Source organism: Silurus meridionalis, chromosome 17, assembly GCF_014805685.1.
Source record: "Silurus meridionalis isolate SWU-2019-XX chromosome 17, ASM1480568v1, whole genome shotgun sequence".
NCBI lineage: Eukaryota > Metazoa > Chordata > Actinopteri > Siluriformes > Siluridae > Silurus > Silurus meridionalis.
The window spans coordinates 2,913,401-2,933,100 of NC_060900.1; the positions used below are offsets into that span (position 1 = coordinate 2,913,401).

The 19,700-nt window shown below is 39.6% G+C and overlaps 2 protein-coding genes across 11 annotated transcripts in view; both read right to left on the reverse strand.

Annotated features, from left to right (window-relative positions):
- rimbp2b (RIMS binding protein 2b) overlaps positions 1-3,001 on the reverse strand; it is a 53,089-nt gene extending 50,088 nt beyond the window's left edge. For all 10 annotated transcript variants that reach the window (XR_006928304.1, XM_046871373.1, XM_046871367.1 and 7 more), the window contains exon 1: positions 2,894-3,001. Coding sequence is in view for 9 of the 10 variants with exons in the window: in XM_046871373.1 (XP_046727329.1) it covers positions 2,894-2,995 (102 nt within the window). In the remaining variant the exon portion in view is untranslated. The remainder of the gene's footprint in view (positions 1-2,893) is intronic.
- Positions 3,002-3,455: 454 nt separating this feature from the next.
- Positions 3,456-19,700, reverse strand: part of LOC124399737 (peripheral-type benzodiazepine receptor-associated protein 1-like) — a 63,367-nt gene continuing 47,122 nt past the window's right edge. Inside the window, exons 6-9 of the mRNA XM_046870886.1 lie at positions 15,112-15,201; positions 6,661-6,783; positions 4,630-4,791; positions 3,456-3,473 (exon numbers count right to left, since the gene is read on the reverse strand). Of these exons, the coding sequence (XP_046726842.1) occupies positions 3,456-3,473; positions 4,630-4,791; positions 6,661-6,783; positions 15,112-15,201 (393 nt within the window). The remainder of the gene's footprint in view (positions 3,474-4,629; positions 4,792-6,660; positions 6,784-15,111; positions 15,202-19,700) is intronic.

Sequence of the window (19,700 nt, forward strand, 5' to 3'; positions counted from 1 at the left end):
TGCACCCCAGGCCTTCTCACCTCACCTACATCATACCTAACATTACTAACAACCATGTGCTGAATGAATCTTTCACAAATGTCCACAAGCACACTCCAAAATCTAGTGGAACATCTTCCCAGAAGAGTGGAGGTTTTTTTTTTTCAAGATTTCATTACAACCATTTTGTTGTCTATGAAAATGTAAAACACAAAAAGTCCTCGAATTAATCTCAGACACTAAAAGCATATATTTCTTTCCATTCCCATCATGCACTTCACCTCACAATGAACGCTGAAACAGGTTTGACTGGCGATTATTTTTTGTCGTGCTCGTGTGCGTCTCGGATTTTTTTTTCCGAGCGTGTGTCTGATTCCCGCTGTCTTCCTATTTCTTGGTAATTGTAAGAGTCCATTGCTTCTGAGACGCTGACAGACAGCGTGTCAAACGTTCCATCGCACACTTCACACATCGTCACGTCTCATCTCTGAGCAATTGCCTCGGCGTTCGGAGACGCCGCGACGCTCAACATTTAAATCAGGTAATATGAAATGAAGTAGATGAAAAAAATACAGCTCTCTATTATAACACTTCTGAGAAGGTGGCAGGGGTTCACACCAGCTCTGGTTTAACTGGGGAATTCGCATAATGTGTAATAGTTAGTACGGTTACTTAATGGCTTATAATGCAGCTCTAGATTTAGATTATGCTACGTTACAATAAAAAGTAATTGGCTCATTTATTTATCAATGAATTAATTTATTAATTAATTTGGTGTGGCCATCCATCGCCTGCCAAACAACATCAATTCTTCTACAGTACGTACGCTTGCACACAGCTTTTGAAGGAACTCTTCAGGTAGGTTGTTTCAAATGTCTTCTAGAAACTAACCACAGATCTTCTGTGGATGTAGGCTGCCTCAAATCTAGATGATATTAAGATCTGGGCTCTCTGGATCACTTCCAGGACTCATTGTTCTTCTCTACACTGAAGATAGTTCATAATGACATTGGCTGTATGTTTGAGGTCATTGTCCTGCTGCAGAACAAATTTGGGGCCAAACAGACACCTGATTGTGTTGCGTGATGGAGAAGTATCTACCTGTATTTCTCAGAATTGAGGATACCATTAATCCTGACCAAATCTCCAACTCCGTTTGCAGAAATGCAGCTCTAAACTTGCAGGAAACCGCCACCATGCTTCACTGCTGCCTGCAGCTAAATGTTTCACTTTGACGCGGTAGCAATAAGTAATGAGTAGTCAGTTATTCTCATTAACCCTCAACAGGATTTCAACAAAGCCTCTGTGGTTCCATGCAGACTACACGTGTAGACCTGAGTTGCGTATTTAATCACCGTCGCATTAAATCGAAACGAATCACTGACACTGGTTTTCATAAATCCCACCCTTTCAATGTTCTCACATAAACTGGTACTATAAAAAACATAATGATTATTTAAGAACAAATGATTTGCACTGCTGTAATCTACTGAACACTCAGAATCGAGAAATCCACACTGTTCTGGTATGAAGATTTAACATCTGCCACCCCATTCTGACTTATTATGGTCTGTTAGTGAGTTGTGTCTAATGCTTTTAACTGCACTTTATACTAAAATTGTAACAAACTCACCTTTTCAAGCGCTACTATAGAGATGACCTTTTATGCCCATGTTCCTTATAGTGTGTGTGTTTCCAGAGGTCGAACTGAGCTGTGGCTATTTTTAGCTACAAGCAATGGCTCCTGGGAGCGATCCTGAGAGATGTGTAACTACTGCATGTTTGTACTGTGATATTCGTCTTGAATCCAAATGGGACCCAGCTGATATGAGTAAGGTCACAGATTCTGTTTTCTAGCAAAAATAAAAAATGCACCGCACGAAAATACATTGTGGCCGCGAGTTGGTGAAATTTGTGAGCACCTACAGAGCCAATGACTTATTGGTGAAGTCACAAATATTTTCCAATTAACTGTACTGGGAAATGTACCATTGACAGACTGTACAGATGCCTGTCATGGGAAAATTGTTTGAGTGCCTAGAAAAGAAGAGGTTAAATAGAAGTTAAAAATAAAATTTAACTAAACCTTTTAGATCCAATGGTAAAACAACCCCATGTAGAAATAATAGTTAAAGAGTATAAGAAGAAGCTGAAGGAACATCAGGGCGTGAGAGAATCTGTAGAAGGTGATTGGGGCATGTGAATCTGTAGTGTCAATGCTGGAAGGGTTGGGCAAGCAGATTCCAGCTTACAGAGAAAATAAATGACTAAAAACTTCACTCTCAACCTTCCCAACCCCAACTTTTTCATCCTGTAGGTAGTATCTTTGCTCAGATGTAGACCTCTGACCAAAAAGCTAGTAATTTGTAGGAATTTGAAAATTGGGAAATAGGAGGCAGGAAGCAGAATCCTGAGGATGGAGCAACCAGGAAGGAGGAAAAGAGGAAGGCCAAGGAGGAGGTCCATGGATGTGGTGAAGAAAGACATGCAGGTAGTTGGGTTGAAAGATGTAGAGGACAGGGGGGTGTGGAGATGGATGATCCGCTGTGGTGCCCCCTAATGGTAAAAGCCGAAAGAAGAAGAAGAAGGCAGGTGCAAAATATGCCCATGAAGCGTAATCCAAGTCCATAGTTGAGGTTAAAACACAAGTAAAAGAAAAAGTATAATCCATAATCAATAAAAAGAACACAAGGCAAAAGCTGAAAATCAAAATAAAGAAGAAAAAATATGGTTTGTATAAAACTTCCATACAATAATTCATGGTAAGACAACACAAACAGGTAACAAACCAACGACAGGACAGGTTAATTGATGTCATAGTGTGTTTTATTCTCTTCTTCTTCTTCCGGAGACGGACAGTCAGAAATATATCTGCTGTCAAGATGTGGAGACATGTCCTCAAGCATGATCTCACCTTCTGCAGTAGGTCAATCTCCTGCTGCTTGGCACTGAGGACGGCCAGGGCCTGTTCATGTTCCAACTCTAACTGCTGACGCCTCTCAGCAGCCTCGCGCATATGCTGCAGGACAGACAGAGAGAGGGAGAGAGAGATAGATAAAGAAAGAAAGAGACAAAGAGAGATGTCAGCAGGAGGACAAGAGTCACGGATTTGAGGAGCAATGAGAAATAGATGAACTAACTGAAAGAATGATGGGAATAAAAGCGTAGATGTGGGACAGGTGACAGAGAAGACAAATCTCTCTCTCTCTCTCTCTCTCTCTCTCTCTCTCTCTCTCTCTTAGTGAGTCAATGATGATAAAGTGATTCTTAACCCACACACGAGGAGACATTTCCAGGCCTCCTGTAAAGCCAGCGGAATCATCTCCAAACGCCTTTGACTATTTCTCCATCATAGCGTCTGCATCTGCTACTTAAACCTGTTCGTTTCACACACTCATCTGTCCCTCCATGTGCCCCGGTAGAGGCGTAGAGGCGAGAGAAGAAAAACACGCTCGGACTCTTCTAAGCTCTTGATCTTAACTCTTGATCTTGATCTGTTATCCACCGAGTCGAATTAGAGTCGCATTAAAAAGCATCAAACTCTGGAAAAAAGCTGGAAGAACAGTCTGAGCCCCAAAAAAAGAAATCTAATGAACAGTTTTTTTATTTGTGTAACTGCGATCCCTCAGCGAAAGTCTTTCATTAAAAGATCCATGGCAAAACATCTTCAAATAATCGCATCATATGACATTGTTAAGTTGTTCAGAGTTGTTTTGGAATGAAAAGCATCTGAGAAATAGCACAAAGAAAATTCCATCCCATATTACTGGGTCTGGTATGATGCATTGCCCCCCAGAGCAGAAAGGGTTAAGGGCCATGCGCAAGGGCCCAACAGAGCTCTTACTGCAATACAGCTCAAACCTCTGGCCTTCTGATAAGTAACCAAGAGCTCTAACAATTGAGCTACTTCTTCCTCTATTTTAAAGAGGGCAGCATTTTTTATTAAAAATAAATGATGTATTGATGGTATTCTTTTTATACATGTGGCATATTAAAATGTACACAGCATCACTGTGGCTACTTGCTTCATACTGGAAATAAGATTTGTTTTGAGCAAGCATGAAAATGCTAAACAATCTATAGTGCTAGCGTTAGCTGCTAACCACAATGTAGCTAGCGGCTTATGCTACCATTCGTGTTTATGTCCAGCTTTAAGAATTTCTAGGAATTTGAAAATTGGGAAATAGGAGGCAGGAAGCAGAATCCTGAGGATGGAGCAACCAGGAAGGAGGAAAAGAGGAAGGCCAAGGAGGAGGTCCATGGATGTGGTGAAGAAAGACATGCAGGTAGTTGGGTTGAAAGATGTAGAGGACAGGGGGTGTGGAGATGGATGATCCGCTGTGGTGCCCCTAATGGTAAAAGCCGAAAGAAGAAGAAGAAGGCAGGTGCAAAATATGCCCATGAAGCGTAATCCAAGTCCATAGTTGAGGTTAAAACACAAGTAAAAGAAAAAGTATAATCCATAATCAATAAAAAGAACACAAGGCAAAAGCTGAAAATCAAAATAAAGAAGAAAAAATATGGTTTGTATAAAACTTCCATACAATAATTCATGGTAAGACAACACAAACAGGTAACAAACCAACGACAGGACAGGTTAATTGATGTCATAGTGTGTTTTATTCTCTTCTTCTTCTTCCGGAGACGGACAGTCAGAAATATATCTGCTGTCAAGATGTGGAGACATGTCCTCAAGCATGATCTCACCTTCTGCAGTAGGTCAATCTCCTGCTGCTTGGCACTGAGGACGGCCAGGGCCTGTTCATGTTCCAACTCTAACTGCTGACGCCTCTCAGCAGCCTCGCGCATATGCTGCAGGACAGACAGAGAGAGAGAGAGATAGATAAAGAAAGAAAGAGACAAAGAGAGATGTCAGCAGGAGGACAAGAGTCACGGATTTGAGGAGCAATGAGAAATAGATGAACTAACTGAAAGAATGATGGGAATAAAAGCGTAGATGTGGGACAGGTGACAGAGAAGACAAATCTCTCTCTCTCTCTCTCTCTCTCTCTCTCTCTCTCTCTTAGTGAGTCAATGATGATAAAGTGATTCTTAACCCACACACGAGGAGACATTTCCAGGCCTCCTGTAAAGCCAGCGGAATCATCTCCAAACGCCTTTGACTATTTCTCCATCATAGCGTCTGCATCTGCTACTTAAACCTGTTCGTTTCACACACTCATCTGTCCCTCCATGTGCCCCGGGTAGAGGCGTAGAGGCGTAGAGAAGAAAAACACGCTCGGACTCTTCTAAGCTCTTGATCTTAACTCTTGATCTTGATCTGTTATCCACCGAGTCGAATTAGAGTCGCATTAAAAAGCATCAAACTCTGGAAAAAAGCTGGAAGAACAGTCTGAGCCCCAAAAAAAGAAATCTAATGAACAGTTTTTTTATTTGTGTAACTGCGATCCCTCAGCGAAAGTCTTTCATTAAAAGATCCATGGCAAAACATCTTCAAATAATCGCATCATATGACATTGTTAAGTTGTTCAGAGTTGTTTTGGAATGAAAAGCATCTGAGAAATAGCACAAAGAAAATTCCATCCCATATTACTGGGTCTGGTATGATGCATTGCCCCCCAGAGCAGAAAGGGTTAAGGGCCATGCGCAAGGGCCCAACAGAGCTCTTACTGCAATACAGCTCAAACCTCTGGCCTTCTGATAAGTAACCAAGAGCTCTAACAATTGAGCTACTTCTTCCTCTATTTTAAAGAGGGCAGCATTTTTTATTAAAAATAAATGATGTATTGATGGTATTCTTTTTATACATGTGGCATATTAAAATGTACACAGCATCACTGTGGCTACTTGCTTCATACTGGAAATAAGATTTGTTTTGAGCAAGCATGAAAATGCTAAACAATCTATAGTGCTAGCGTTAGCTGCTAACCACAATGTAGCTAGCGGCTTATGCTACCATTCGTGTTTATGTCCAGCTTTAAGAATTTCTCTTAAAAGAAGAAAATCCTGACAGTTCCACATATCGAGGGAGCGAATGAATGAAGGATGGAAGGAATGAAGACATTTGTTAAAGTCTGCTGAAATCAGTAGAACAGTTAAGTAGATCATATTTTTTTTTAATTAAAATTAAATGTAAAACACACACACACACACACACACACAAACACACACACACACCTGCATACACATCTGTATTACCCATATGGGGTCTAACAAATGCAAACGATTTAATTTAATTTTTCCATTTATTACATTCTTTTTAATCAATTTAATTTGTGTCAGTTTCATTGATTACTCAATTTAATCAATCTAATAAAAAGTGTACTGCATTAATTTGATTCATTATATTTTATTCGTATAAAATATAAAAAATGTATTTTACATATTATTTAACCTGTTAGCCTTCCCCACAGATTTTGGGACTCACAGCTGAAAATGCCCTACCTAACTTTAAATGGTAACTGTTTCTAATAAAAGCTTTACTGTCCATTATTAAAAGTTGATATTGCTCAAGTTATAGAAAGTTATATATGATGAAGTACCGTGAATATAAATTTCCTGAATTGAAAATCTTTAAAAAGGAAAATTAAACAGCTCTATCTGAGAGCTGGCTAGTGTTGTTGAACCTCTGTATCTAATCGGAGCTTCAAATGGTACGGTATCACAGCTGAGCATTGAGCTAAGTCAGTGGGCTGTGGGTGAGAAGAGAACGGTCTTTACCTTCAGCACCTGCTCTAGGTTCTCCAGCTTGACTTGGAGCTGAGTCCTCTCCCACAGAGCACAATCTCTCTCCACAGTCACTGCACACAGAGCCTCCCACAGGCGCTCATACTCATACTTCACCTGCCGAGAGAAAGAGAGAGAGAGAGGGAGAGGGAGAGGAAAGAAGGAGAAAGAGAAGAAGAAGGAAGAGAAAGAGAGATGAGGAAGAGGAGGTGGAGGGAGAAAATTAGTAAGAGGTAGGAGATAGAGAGAGAGTTGGAGAGAGAGAAAGAGAGAAAGAGAGAGAGTTGGAGAGAGAGAGAGAGAGAGAGAGAGAGAGAGAGAGAAAGATGAACAAGAGAGAAGTTGAAGGTTGCAAGATAAAGATAAAGCAAGATAGAGACACAGAAAATGAGAGAGAGTGAGAGAGAGAGAGAGAGAGAGAGAGAGAGACAGAGAGAGCGAGAGAGAGAAATTTTACACTTTTTCCTCATTTATTTTACTGCATTTTTCAGCACATGCTGAAAGTATTCACAGCCCTTCACATTTAACACTTTTTGCTATGTTTTTGCTTTATTCCAAAATGGATAAAATTCATTATTTTTCTCAAAATTCTACGAACAAAACCCCGTAATGACAACGTGAAAGTAGTTTGTTTGAAATCTTTGCAAATGTATTAAAAATAAAAAGACTTATTCACAGCCTTTCCCATGACACTCAAAATTGAGCTGATGAACTCTCAGACGATGAGAAAAAAGATTGAAATCTTTCACCTAAATGCCAAGTGTCATGTCTGGAGAAAACCAGGCACCGCTCATCACCTAGCCAATACCATCCCTACAGTGAAGCATGGTGGTGGCAACATCATGCTGTGAGGAAGTTTTTTTAATGGCAGGAACTGGGAGACTGGTCAGGATCAAGGGAGAGATGAATGCAGCAATGTCAGAGACATACTTAATGAAAAGATGCTCCAGAGCGCTCTGGACCTCAGACTGGGGCGACAGTTCCCCTTCTAACAGGACACTGACCCTTAGTACACAGCCAAGATAACAAAGGAATGGCGACTCTGTGAATGTCCTTGAATGGTCCAGTCAGAGCCCAGACTTGAACCTGATTGAACATCTCTGGAGACATTGTAAAATGGCTGTGCACTGACGCTCCTTATCCAACCTGCAAAAGTTCTGCAAAGAAGAATTGGAGAAACTGCCCAAAAATTGGTGCCAAGCTTGTAGCATCCAATTTAAAAAGATTCAAGGCTGCAATTGGTGCCAAAGGAGCTTCAACAAAGTATTGAGCAAAATCTGTGTATACTTATCTACGTGTTTTTTATTCATAAATTTGCAAAGATTTGAAACACACTTCTCTCACGTTGTCATTATGGGGTGTTGTTTGTAAAAATGTAAGGAAACTATTGAATTTAATACATTTTTAAATAAGGCTGTAACATAAAAAAATTTGGGAAAAGTGAAGTGCTGTGAAGACTTTCCGGATGCGCTGCATTTTATTTAATTTAATTTTATATAAATATTGTGACCCTTCTACATTTATTACTGTTTAACGTTTATACTTTTTAACCAAAGCTTCAGCAATATAGTATGTAATTAATCACACCAGTAGAGTAGTAGAAACAAAATTGAAACAAAAAAAGGAAAAATTGCGTGTAAGAGAGAGATGGAGAGAGATTGAGAGATTGATAGTGAGAGAGGGAGAGAAAGAAAAACAGATACGGTGAGATAAAAGGTGTGTATGTGTGGAACAGGATGAGAAAGTGAGATAAAGACAGAGGCGTGAGAAATTAAGTGTGTAATTTGAGAACAGACAGAACGAAAGAGGACAGAAAAGACACAGAAAAAGAGAGAGAAAGAAAGAGATAGGTTAAAGGTGAGGGTTAATATTGCTCGTATTGGCCTGTTTTCTGATTATCGTTCTGTCTTTTCACCACATGGCTCACAGGACTATCTCAGGACCCTGACGGTGCAGTGGCATTTCCCTCGTGTCAAAAGAAAAAAAAATCTTTCCAGTGCATGACCTTATCAAAGGACTGATGGAAAATGAACGAGGGATTCCACCAGTGAAAACGACTCTCAGCATCGCTTGTGACTGTGCGATCGGACAATATGAAATCATGTTGCGCTCCATTAGAGTAATGACATCACAGGCTAAAGAGGTTCTGAGATTTTATCTGAAATGAATGCTACACTGGGCTACGTTTATAAACACTGCATAACGATTATATGAAGGAATACGTAAATGTTTGTGTAAATCTTGAATGAAAAACCTGATTTTCATTCAGAAAATGATTTTGTCTTCACATTAAAGTGGGGGTCTAATGCTGTTTCATGCATTCCTAGTTATTCACACTGTTACAGCATTGGATTCTGCTTCTAAACAAGGCCAAAATATGCCAAAAAAAATATTTTGGACGTATTTCTGTGCCACTGGGTCTGAGAAAAAAAAGGATGTCTGTAGTAATGTCAGGCTGGGTCACTAAAAAAAATAATGCTAATAATGCTAAAAATAATGCTAATGCCGTTTGCTAGCACTTCCTCTTGCTAAATTCTGCCAGGTGAAGGTGTCGATCTCACTCATGGTGCATTTCCTTATTCGCTGTCACCCTCGCACCCTCGACACGCCGAGTCCATTTAAAAATCCGTATCCAACCTCTTTAACCTCGTCGCCGTCTCTCGTACCTGCTTCTGAAAATCAATCAAAAAGGGATTCGACTTGCCCAGACATCTTTCCAGACTCTTTAATAGGTTTCCACTGTATAAAAAATATGGACTGAAGTAAAAATAGGACCTTCTTTCTTTCAAGTGCACTTAGAAGTGCTTGAAAGCAGAGACAGCAGGCGGCTCGGGTTCTTTATTGATCAGCAAGTAAGTGATGATAAAAAGAGCTGGGACAGAGCACACACACACACACACACACACACACACACACACACACACACACACACACACACATCCAGATTTCAGATCAAAACTAGATTCATGTCCATTTCATCTTATTGAATAGTTCAAAGGGGGGAAATACCTTTGCAAACCCACCATACAGTTGCCAGCAAGTGAATTCGGTTTACGCGATAGGTAGGTCACTACGTGTGGACTGCATCCCCCCTGGAAAAATCTTGTACAAGGAGTAAAAGATTTAGTGCGAGCCGTCTCCGGTTGTTATAAGGATGGACAGGTTTTACTTTTCAGAGCGCCAGAGGGAGGGAGGTTTCAACCTCCGCCGCCTGCTCCCAACTGTTCCGAGCTGAAGCTGCATCTGTTCTTCTCAAAGAATCATCCAGTGTGCTGAGAGCAAATGTTCAAAACGTGTGGAACAAGTATCTCCGTGGAAACCACAAAAAAAAAAAAAAAACGAGAACGGGAATCATTACTTATTATCATGTTGAAAGGATTTAGATACCATTTTCTCAGTGTGTTTGTTTGTTCGGTGTCTGCCTCTAAATAGACCGGCTCGCCATCATGTTCTTTGACGCTTGTGCATCCTTCAAAGGTTCACATGTTTTTACTCAAAATGCTTCTCTGCCTCTGTCAAACTCTTTCATGAACAATGCATTTGAATCGATTGAACTGAGTGTTTGAAAGAAAGTGTTGCTTTATACTTTTCACTATGTACTTTACAGCACAGTGAAACTCCTGAGGTAGAAAGCTGGGGAAGGAGAACAGGGTCAGCCATGATAGAGTGCCTATGGAGCACAGAGGGTTAAGGGCCTTGCTCAAGGGGCCCAACAGTGGAGGCTTGGGAATACTGAACCTTCTGACTAGTGAACCAGAGCCTTATCCTCTAAACTTCCACCTCCCTTTGTGAGTGAGTTCGAGTAGCCTTTTCTAAACTACTTACACTAGGAATCAACAACCACACTAGCTTTACTGATGAACATTAACCAAAGCTCTTGACCTTCATGCGCTTGATTGTATGAACTGCATTCCTGCCACATGATTAAAACGATTAACAAACAATCTACTTATAATATTTGTCATAATTGCGCTTTTAAGCATTCCTGAGACGAGCATTGTATCATCTCACGGCTTTACATTTAGAAAAAAAAGTCGTGTCCTCAGTGCTTGGTTGTAAATCTGTTATCCCAGACGACTGGCTGAATTGAGTGACCCACATTCATGACCAGATCCCTGCTTCCCTGCTGATGCTCTGACACATCCCGACTATTTTTAGTATAAATGCAGCTCAGTGTATGTGTGTTTTTTTTTTTTTGCTCTGTTTCTGACATAGCTGTACATCCGGAATGAACCGGAATGATCTATTTTAAACCTTTTCCTGAAGGTGGGATATAGAAAAAAAATTATACCTAAAACCCTTTAGGTGCTTATTTCAATTACTCTAATGAGCTCTGAAATATAAATATATATACAGTATATATATTTACAGTCAACCTCAATAATTCACGTCCAAAGTTTAGCGGATTTTCCGAACTCCAGGGGGTTCCAGGGGACCACTGTATAAATATAAATAGTTTTGTGGACACTTGACCATAGGATCCATATGTGCATTATGAACATCCCATTCCAGATTTACTCCTCATTTATCCTCCACTCTTCAGCGAGGATGTTCCAACATATATTGGAGTTCTCTTGTGGAGAATTGTGTATCATTCAGCCACACAGGTGTTAGAAAAGTTGTTCACATTCATTCATGATGATGTTTTGGCTTTATGCACAGTTGCATTGTCAGGCTGAAACAGATTTTGCTCTCCTAGTTCAAATAAAGGGAGAATTTCATGCTACTGCAGCTAAAGAAGTCCCATATAATTGAAGGGCCTCTGTTTTTGTATGTGGAATGACTACGTATAGCTGGAAAAGCAATTGGGGAGTCCCAATACCTTTGTCCATATTATATATACAGATCGAGTACTCTTAGTTTCTGATTTGAGTGCACCAGTACTAGTGTTCATATGTTATTTATAGAGTCTTCTAAGTCAATCTGGATAAGGCCGCTTGGGTAAGGCAATAAAATCCAACTCCATCTGACAGAGAGACTTGTCCGGAAGATGTTCAGCGTAATCTAAGACTAACAGCAAACAGAATCAAATACAGCATGTTGTCATGTAACAAAGTAAAACATACATACAGATGGTCCCCGAGTTCTGATATTTCGACTTAAGATTGTTCGGTTTTACAATGACGATAGCGATACGGCCAAATTCTACGAATATTTTCAAGCGGCAGGCAAATGTAGCACCGTGCACTCTGCCCTTTACACGTGAACCACCACAGGTCCAAGTGCCTGTTGCCATATGCATATATACTATATAATTTATATAGTACGGTACTATAAATAGATTTATTCCTTAATTGATGTATTGTAACTTGTTAGTAATTGTAATTAGTCAGTAGAACGCATCTCCATCGTAAGTTGATGACGACCAGTAATTGTTCTGGAAGTAACAATAATGGAAGGAGACACCAGCGCTTTGTAACAGTCAGAAATAAAGCTGTAGCTTGACGTTTCTTTCTGCATGAGAAGTCCGCAGCTTAGAAAGTAAGAGAACAAGCTTGTTGATATGTAATAGTTTAGCAGATCGCTGTGGTGTGAGTGGAATGATGCTGAAGATTTTTTTTCCCTCGATCCATATTTGATCTATTTTATTGTTGCTTCATTTCTCAGAACAGCACATTCTTTATATGCTTTTCGTCCCTTACATAATAAATGACAACATCGAACATTGGCCATTTGAACTCCATCCCTGATTTCTATCAGGCGCTCTGGTGTAAGCGAGCACAAGCACTCACGGTGAAGCGCACAGTAAATATCATCAATCTAGCGTGAAATATATCTCTAATGATATCACATTTCCCATGAGCACACTAAAGCCTGCTGCTTAGCAGGGCATCAGGGAGCTGTTACAGTCCCTTTCCAAGTGATCGCTCTCTCCTTCCCTCCCTTCCCTCCCTCTCTCCCACCCTCTCACACTTTCCCTCCCTCTCTCTATCTCTCTCCTCTCTCTTTTTCCTGAATGATTCATAAATGTGTAATGACAGGATCTTTTTAGCGACACAGACGTTTGCCAACACTCCTCCTTCAGTTGTGCTTGCTCTCAGTCAAACACTGAGACAGTGTTTGATTCAATATCATTTTATCAATAGATCAATGTGTTGAGTAACATCTTTTCATATAAAATAAGTTGATTAAGCAAAAAAATCTTGTGACAAAACTGATAATTTGAAGATAAATACTTTTGTACTTTTACTTAAGTGAAAGTTCAAAGAGACACTTTTACTTTGACTGAAGTCATATTTTACCAACTGTATGGTACAATATACAACTGTATATTTACTAACTGTAGAAAGAACATTTACTTATTATCTTATACTCCAGTGCTCATGTTAGTTCTCACTCTCCAGTGTTCTGTAGTGTTGAAAGATTTATGATCAAACTCTTGATGTCACCCAAATGAGGATGGGTTCCCCTTTTGAGTCTGGTTCCTCTCAAGGTTTCTTCCTCATTACATCTAAGGGAGTTTTTCCTTGCCACAGTCACCATGGCTGCTCATCAGGGATAAATACACACTATTCACCTTGACTGTTGATTTCTGTAAAGCTGCTTTAAGACAATGTCTGTTGTGAAAAGTGCAATAAAAATAAACTTGACTTGACTTGACTTGATCAGGGGTATCTTTACGTTTAATCAAGTATACCACTGCAAGGCGTAAAAACATCTTAACAATGATCAAGACAAATAGGAGGCACCTTAGCTAATCTTCATAGATTATATACAGTACAGACCAAAAGTTTGGACACACCTGCATATTGTAGGTTCTTCAAAGTAGGCATCAAGAGAATGCCAAGAGTGTGCAAAGCAGTAATCTAAGCAAAAGGTGGCTACTTTGAAGAACCTACAATATGACATATATTCAGTTCACTTTTGTGTTATGTATATAATTCCACATGTGTTAATTCATAGTTTTGATGCCTTCAGTGTGAATCTACAATTTTCATAGTCATGAAAATAAAGAAAACTCTTTGAATGAAAAGGTGTGTCCAAACCTTTGGTCTGTACTGTATATATATTCAGCTTTCGCATGTTTTTGCATGAATCATATCTAATTTTGTTTTGAGATTTGTTCGCTGTATTGCAGGATTGTGCGGTATATAAGTAGTATTGTTAAGAGTTATTTTAATTATTGTTGCGGTAAAATAAGCATTTTCTATTAAGCTTTTAGAAGAGCTGTAATGCTCTTCATCATCATCATTAATACTGCACACTTAATTCATCATCATCTTCATCCTACGATCTGTATCTTCACTAGTGAGTACCCATATAGAATCTTTTATGTTATAATTACGCAGGTTTAAGAATATTGAAAGTGTTTAAGAGCAGAGGAAAGGTTTATAAGAGTGTGAGGACGGTTTATAAAGCCTTAAGATATACAGGTGTAGCGTATACGTATTAGGTTGCCACTTTGAGGATTTTTACCTACTGCAAGGGACTACTGTATACATACATACATTATATAGTTTACTGTGATATACAGTATATGATGCTACAGAGAAAAACGAATGTTTTTCTTTATAAACTGCTGTTTTTGTGCATGTGTGTATTTTTCGTGTGCTAGTAAGTGTTGTTTTTTTGTAAGTTGTTGTGTTCATTTATGTCGTTTCATGAATGAACACAACAACTTACAAAACAACACTATATATATATATATATATATATATATATATATATATATATATATATATATATATATATATATATATATATATGGTTGAAATGACAATAAAAGCTACTTGACTTAATTAATTGAATGAATAAAAATCTGTAATTTGATTAAACAGATTTTGACCAAACAGATTCCAGAATTCGCTCTTCCTTTCATGGGAAATATTCTGAAAGAGAAAAGAGGACCTCAGAAAAAGTCATGTTTTTTCATTTGGTTTTGATGATGAACTCTCGCTTGGTATAAAAGTGTTCTACGCATCATGGAAGAGAACAGTGGACTCATATCCGTCTTCTGATAGTGCATTATATTACGTCAAGAGCTAGGGGCAGATAACATACACACACACACACACACACAGACCCACACACACACACACACACACACACACACACAAAAACCCACAAGAAAACAGATGTATACACACTGGATAACGAGGCTAAATCTCAGCGATCAGCAGCCTGCCTCATCCCAATCACACCAACCAGTCAGGAAATTGCATTTCTCTCTCTCCCTTTTTCTCCCTTTTATCTTTTCATCCTTCATTGCTTTTTTCGGAGGGAGGTGTATCCTAAAAGTGAGTAAATAAATGTTATTGAAGGGTATATTGCTTCCTGCCTCTGTTTCCAGCTGACACACGCCATCTATAAACCGATGTAATAAACTCATTCATCTGCGAGCGAGTGGGCGGCCACTCCCATGCTGCACTGGGCCACAGAGAGCCGTCCGATTGGATGAGAGGATCCTGAGGGGTGCGTGGGGTTGAACAGCCCGAGGCCACTTACCTGCTCACAATCTGTGGTCTTCTGGATGTCGGTGAATGAGTGCGCATTTAAATGCGTTTTCCTCTGCAAAACATTCTGGAGCTCACTCTCCTGAGGATGGACACACACACATACATACACACACACACACACACACACACACACACACACACACACACACACACACACACAAAATATATTCTCAATTACTCATACATACGATTTGGACCTCTTTTGTGATAAAATATGTGTGCCGTTTGTGTGTGTGTGTGTGTGTGTGTGTGTGTGTGTGTGTGTGTGTGTGTGTGTGGTGGAAAGGAAAGGAAAGAAAAGGAAAGGAAAGGAAAGGAAAGGAAAGGAAAGGAAAGGAAAGGAAAGGAAAAGAAAGGAAAGGAAAAGAAAGGAAAATAAATGAAAACAAAGGAAGGAAAGGAAAGGAAAGCATAAAGAAAAGAAAAGAAAAGAAAGGAAAGGAAAGGAAAGGACACATAAAGAAAAGAAAAGAAAGGAAAGGAAAGGAAAAGAAAGGAAACTGAAAGGAAAGGGTACGCAAAAGAAAGGAAAGGAAAAAAAAATAAAAAAAACAGGAAAATTCAAAGGAAAGGAAAAGAAAGGAAGGAAAACTCAAAGGAAAGTAAGGAAAAGAGGAGAAGAGAAGTGAAGAGAAGAATAGAGAAGAAAAGAGCATAACGCATTTCACATGCATGTATCACTCGTAGTTGAAATACCCTTAATAACTTTGTGTAATTAGCTTAACATCCTAAATCACAGGATAAGTGCAGCATTGATCTCTCTCTCTCTCTCTCTCTCTCTCTCTCTCTCTCTCTCTCTCAGCATGTATAGAGAGATTACTCAGTGTTCTTAATTACACTCTATCAACATCGAGGATGCGTGTCTGTAACACCACTTAAACTCCAGACAGCCGCTGCTCTTCAGCCACACGCAGTCACATGACAATAACATACAAATCCACACTGTACACTTAATCAGGGTCCTCGTGATGTACCGAGTCAGCAGGTGGTATGAGTCTGTGCAGCACACCTCAGTGACACGCTCACGTTTCAGCAGGACAGGCTCAGAGTGTGACGAGTTGTTTAATGAGCATGATGAAACACTGGAACACTGGCTGGAGTGGGCTGCAGAATCCCTGTGGAATCACGCCAACGTGCAGCAGAAACACCAAAATAGTGACCATGAACTCGGGCTGACTTCAGAACCAATCGCTGGAGGAGGAGGAAACTGACAGGAAGTGCATGAAGACATTCCATCACTGACAGGAAGGGTGCTGTTATTAATGGGTTGGGAGTGAAATGCAGGAAGGAAGGAAGGAAGGAGGGAAGGAATGAAGGAAGGAAGGAAGGAAGAAAGGAAGGAAGGAAGGAAGGAGGAAGGAATGAAAGAGGAACTGAAGAGAAAAGAAACTAAAAGAAGGAGGGAAGGAAGGTAGGGAATAGGAAGGAAAAGATAAAGTAGGAAAGAAAAGAAAAGAAAAGAGAAGGAAGGAAGGAAATAGAACATAAGGAAAGAAATAGAAAGGAAAGGGTAGAAAAATAATTTAAATTGAAAGAAGAGAAGGAAGTAAGGAAAAAAGGAATAGAATAGAATAAAAAAAGGAAAGAACAGGAAATGAAAGGAATAAAAAGAAAGGAAATAATGAAAGGAACAATCGGATGAAGGATAGAAAAAAGAAAATTTAAGGATGGAAACGGAAAAAAACTATAAAAAAAGAATGAAAGGAAATGGAAAGTACAGAAAAGGAAATAAAAGGAAAGGAAAACCCCTCACTTTTGTAAATGCAATACTGGAACGAGAATTCTAAGAATGTCCTGTTACAATTAAATGAAATAATTATACCAGTTACACCTCGTAGCAATAACCAAAAAATGAGTTATAACCAATACTGCAATCACAATGCCTTCATGCTCATGTCTTCTGCACACCACATTACTCACACTACACCACAGACTAGCACACCTCAGCCAAGCAGCCATGCTCGCTAACACAACACTGCGCTAACTTAGCGACCGTTTCCAAAATCTCAGGAGACCCATGTGTCTGATGTTAGCATAGGAGTTCTCCAGCCATTTCTACTATCATGTACGAGTTTGAAACCAGTAGTTGAATTTGTTATCGGCTTTACAGAGCTCGCTCGCTTTAGAGGAACAGATTTCTACACGTCTACACTGTCGCATTCGTACAGCAGTGACGTTAAATCTGAAAAGAGCTGAGCAGGAGAAACGAGAGGAGACAAGCTCGCCAAAACCAGGATGGCACGTCAAACAGCAGACACACAAACACACACACACACACACACACACACACACACACACACACACACACACACACACACACTTCCATCCAGCCACAGAAGGCTCATAAACGGACTGCAGTCGCTGTTCCCTGCAGTCAATTCCAATCTGTCCTGCACTAAGCCATGATTGCATTGGCATCCCACTCGCAATGCATCGATCCAGAATTACAACAAACGCACGATGGACTGAGAGTTGGACTCTGCAAGAGAGAGAGAGAGAGAGAGAGAGAGAGAGAGAGAGAGAGAGAGAGAGGAGAGAGGCAGCCAGCTGATAAGACGTGAGGAGAACAGATAAGGATGAAGAACACTAGGAGACCAAGCGATGTCTTTCTCGTGCTCGAAATGAAGCGAACGATGGATGGCACGGAAAGACGCGCGAGAAGGAAAGGAGGCCAGTCGAGATGAAGAGATTATTGAAAGAGTAATATTACAGGGCTCTCGTCTTCTCTGGTCTTTCTCAGGAGATTAAGATCCTTGCAGGTCTGCAAAAAGGAATCGACACCTTCCAACCAATCATATTCGAGAATGGCGAAGAGTGGCGCTAATCACGCCGACGCAAGACGTGTTCTTGACCCCTGGTTAGCTTTAGCCGTTTAACAAGGTGTATTTCGTTCAATGGATGCCATGGCTTGGTGGAACACGTCCGATCAGAGAGCAGGGTTAATGGAGGTCTGGTGCTTCCTGGTGCTTTTGACCTTTGAGACGAGACAATCTGCTCAAATCTTTGTTGTTGTCTGGAGTGCTGATTGTTCAGCCAATCAGAGAGCCTTATTCGTCCTAGTTGAATTTTTGACTTTTTGAAGGCTCCAGTTCACTAAACCATACAGATGGTTTTCCTGCCTTGGTGGAGATACATGACATGTTCACAAACACAACGAATTAGCGCCACATCCGTCACACTTAAGCGTCAAACCAAACAACTTAGTCAGGCTGAGTAACAACTGCACTTAGCTCCTGCAAGACCAAAGTACCAGACAGCGCTGACTGTACAGATGCTGGAAAGCAGGAAAGGCTGTGAAAGCGTGTTTTAGAGCCAGATTGAGATCAAGTCCGCTGACATCGCCTTCAGATTTCCACTTCCTTGATTTTAAAGCTTTTACTGATTGCCTCCTGCTTCATTCTGATGCTTTTCCCTGATGGTTCAGACTAAACAGGCAGTTCATTGCCTCTGGGTCTAAATGTTTTAGATCTGTTGTATAATTTGGTATTTATTTATCTGAATATTTGTATATTTTATAAATAATAATTTTTTTTTTTTTTATTAAGTTTGTTTCATATTGAGGTTTTTACACTAATTTCTGGTTCTTGCCTTATGATGTTTTTTTTTTTTTAAATAATTGAATTTAAATGTATATAATATAAAACATCAAGGCATTTTTTTATTTATTGGGTTATATATTTATATAGAAAAAACATGTTAACATTTGTTTAAACATTTTATTTACAAATTATTACCATTATGAATATGATGATGATGATTATAACAATTTCTTTTTCTAATTATACCTTGATTTTTTAAACCTCTTCCACAATTTCCTCAAATTTGAGAAAATCTTCTTTATATTTGCCTCAAACTTCTTGCCTTTAAGAAACCTCTTTATCAACCTTTTTAGTTTTTGAAAACTTCTCCATCAACCGTCTTAGTTTTGAAACCATCTCCATCAAACTCCTTAGCCTTGAAAACATGATCCTCAGATTCCTTTCTTTGGAGAACCTCTCCATCAGCCACCTTAGTTTTGACAACCTCTTCATCAGCATCCTTAATTTGGAAAACCTCTCCATCGACTTTTTTAGTTTGAAGAACTTCTCCATCAACCTTCTTGGATTTGAGAACCTGTTCTTTAATATCCTTTCTTTGGAGAACCTCTGCATCAACCACCTTACTTTGACATCAACTTCCCTAGTTTTGGGAACTTTGTTTTCAACTTCCTTACATTCACATGAACCTCTTTCTCAAATTCCTGAGGCTTCAGCGGCATTTATTTAATCTCCTTGGTCTTTAGAGACTCATCTACAAATCTGCTCTTACTCATCTTGCAAGCTCATTCCTGTGTGTAATAGCCTTCTATAAATCTTCTCCTTTGATCAAAATTTCATCAGGCTTGATGAAGGCACTTTTATCAACCATCACAATGGTTTTTTTTGGATGAACTTTAATTCGCTTCCATATGAGACATTGCGACCTCTGTTTGTGGACAGTATGTGTGCACCAGATAAATACAGTTGAGTTCTTGACATAGTTCAGCCTCTATTGAAGATGTTCCTGTGGCTTGTGGTGTCTCAGAAGCTGACTAACACG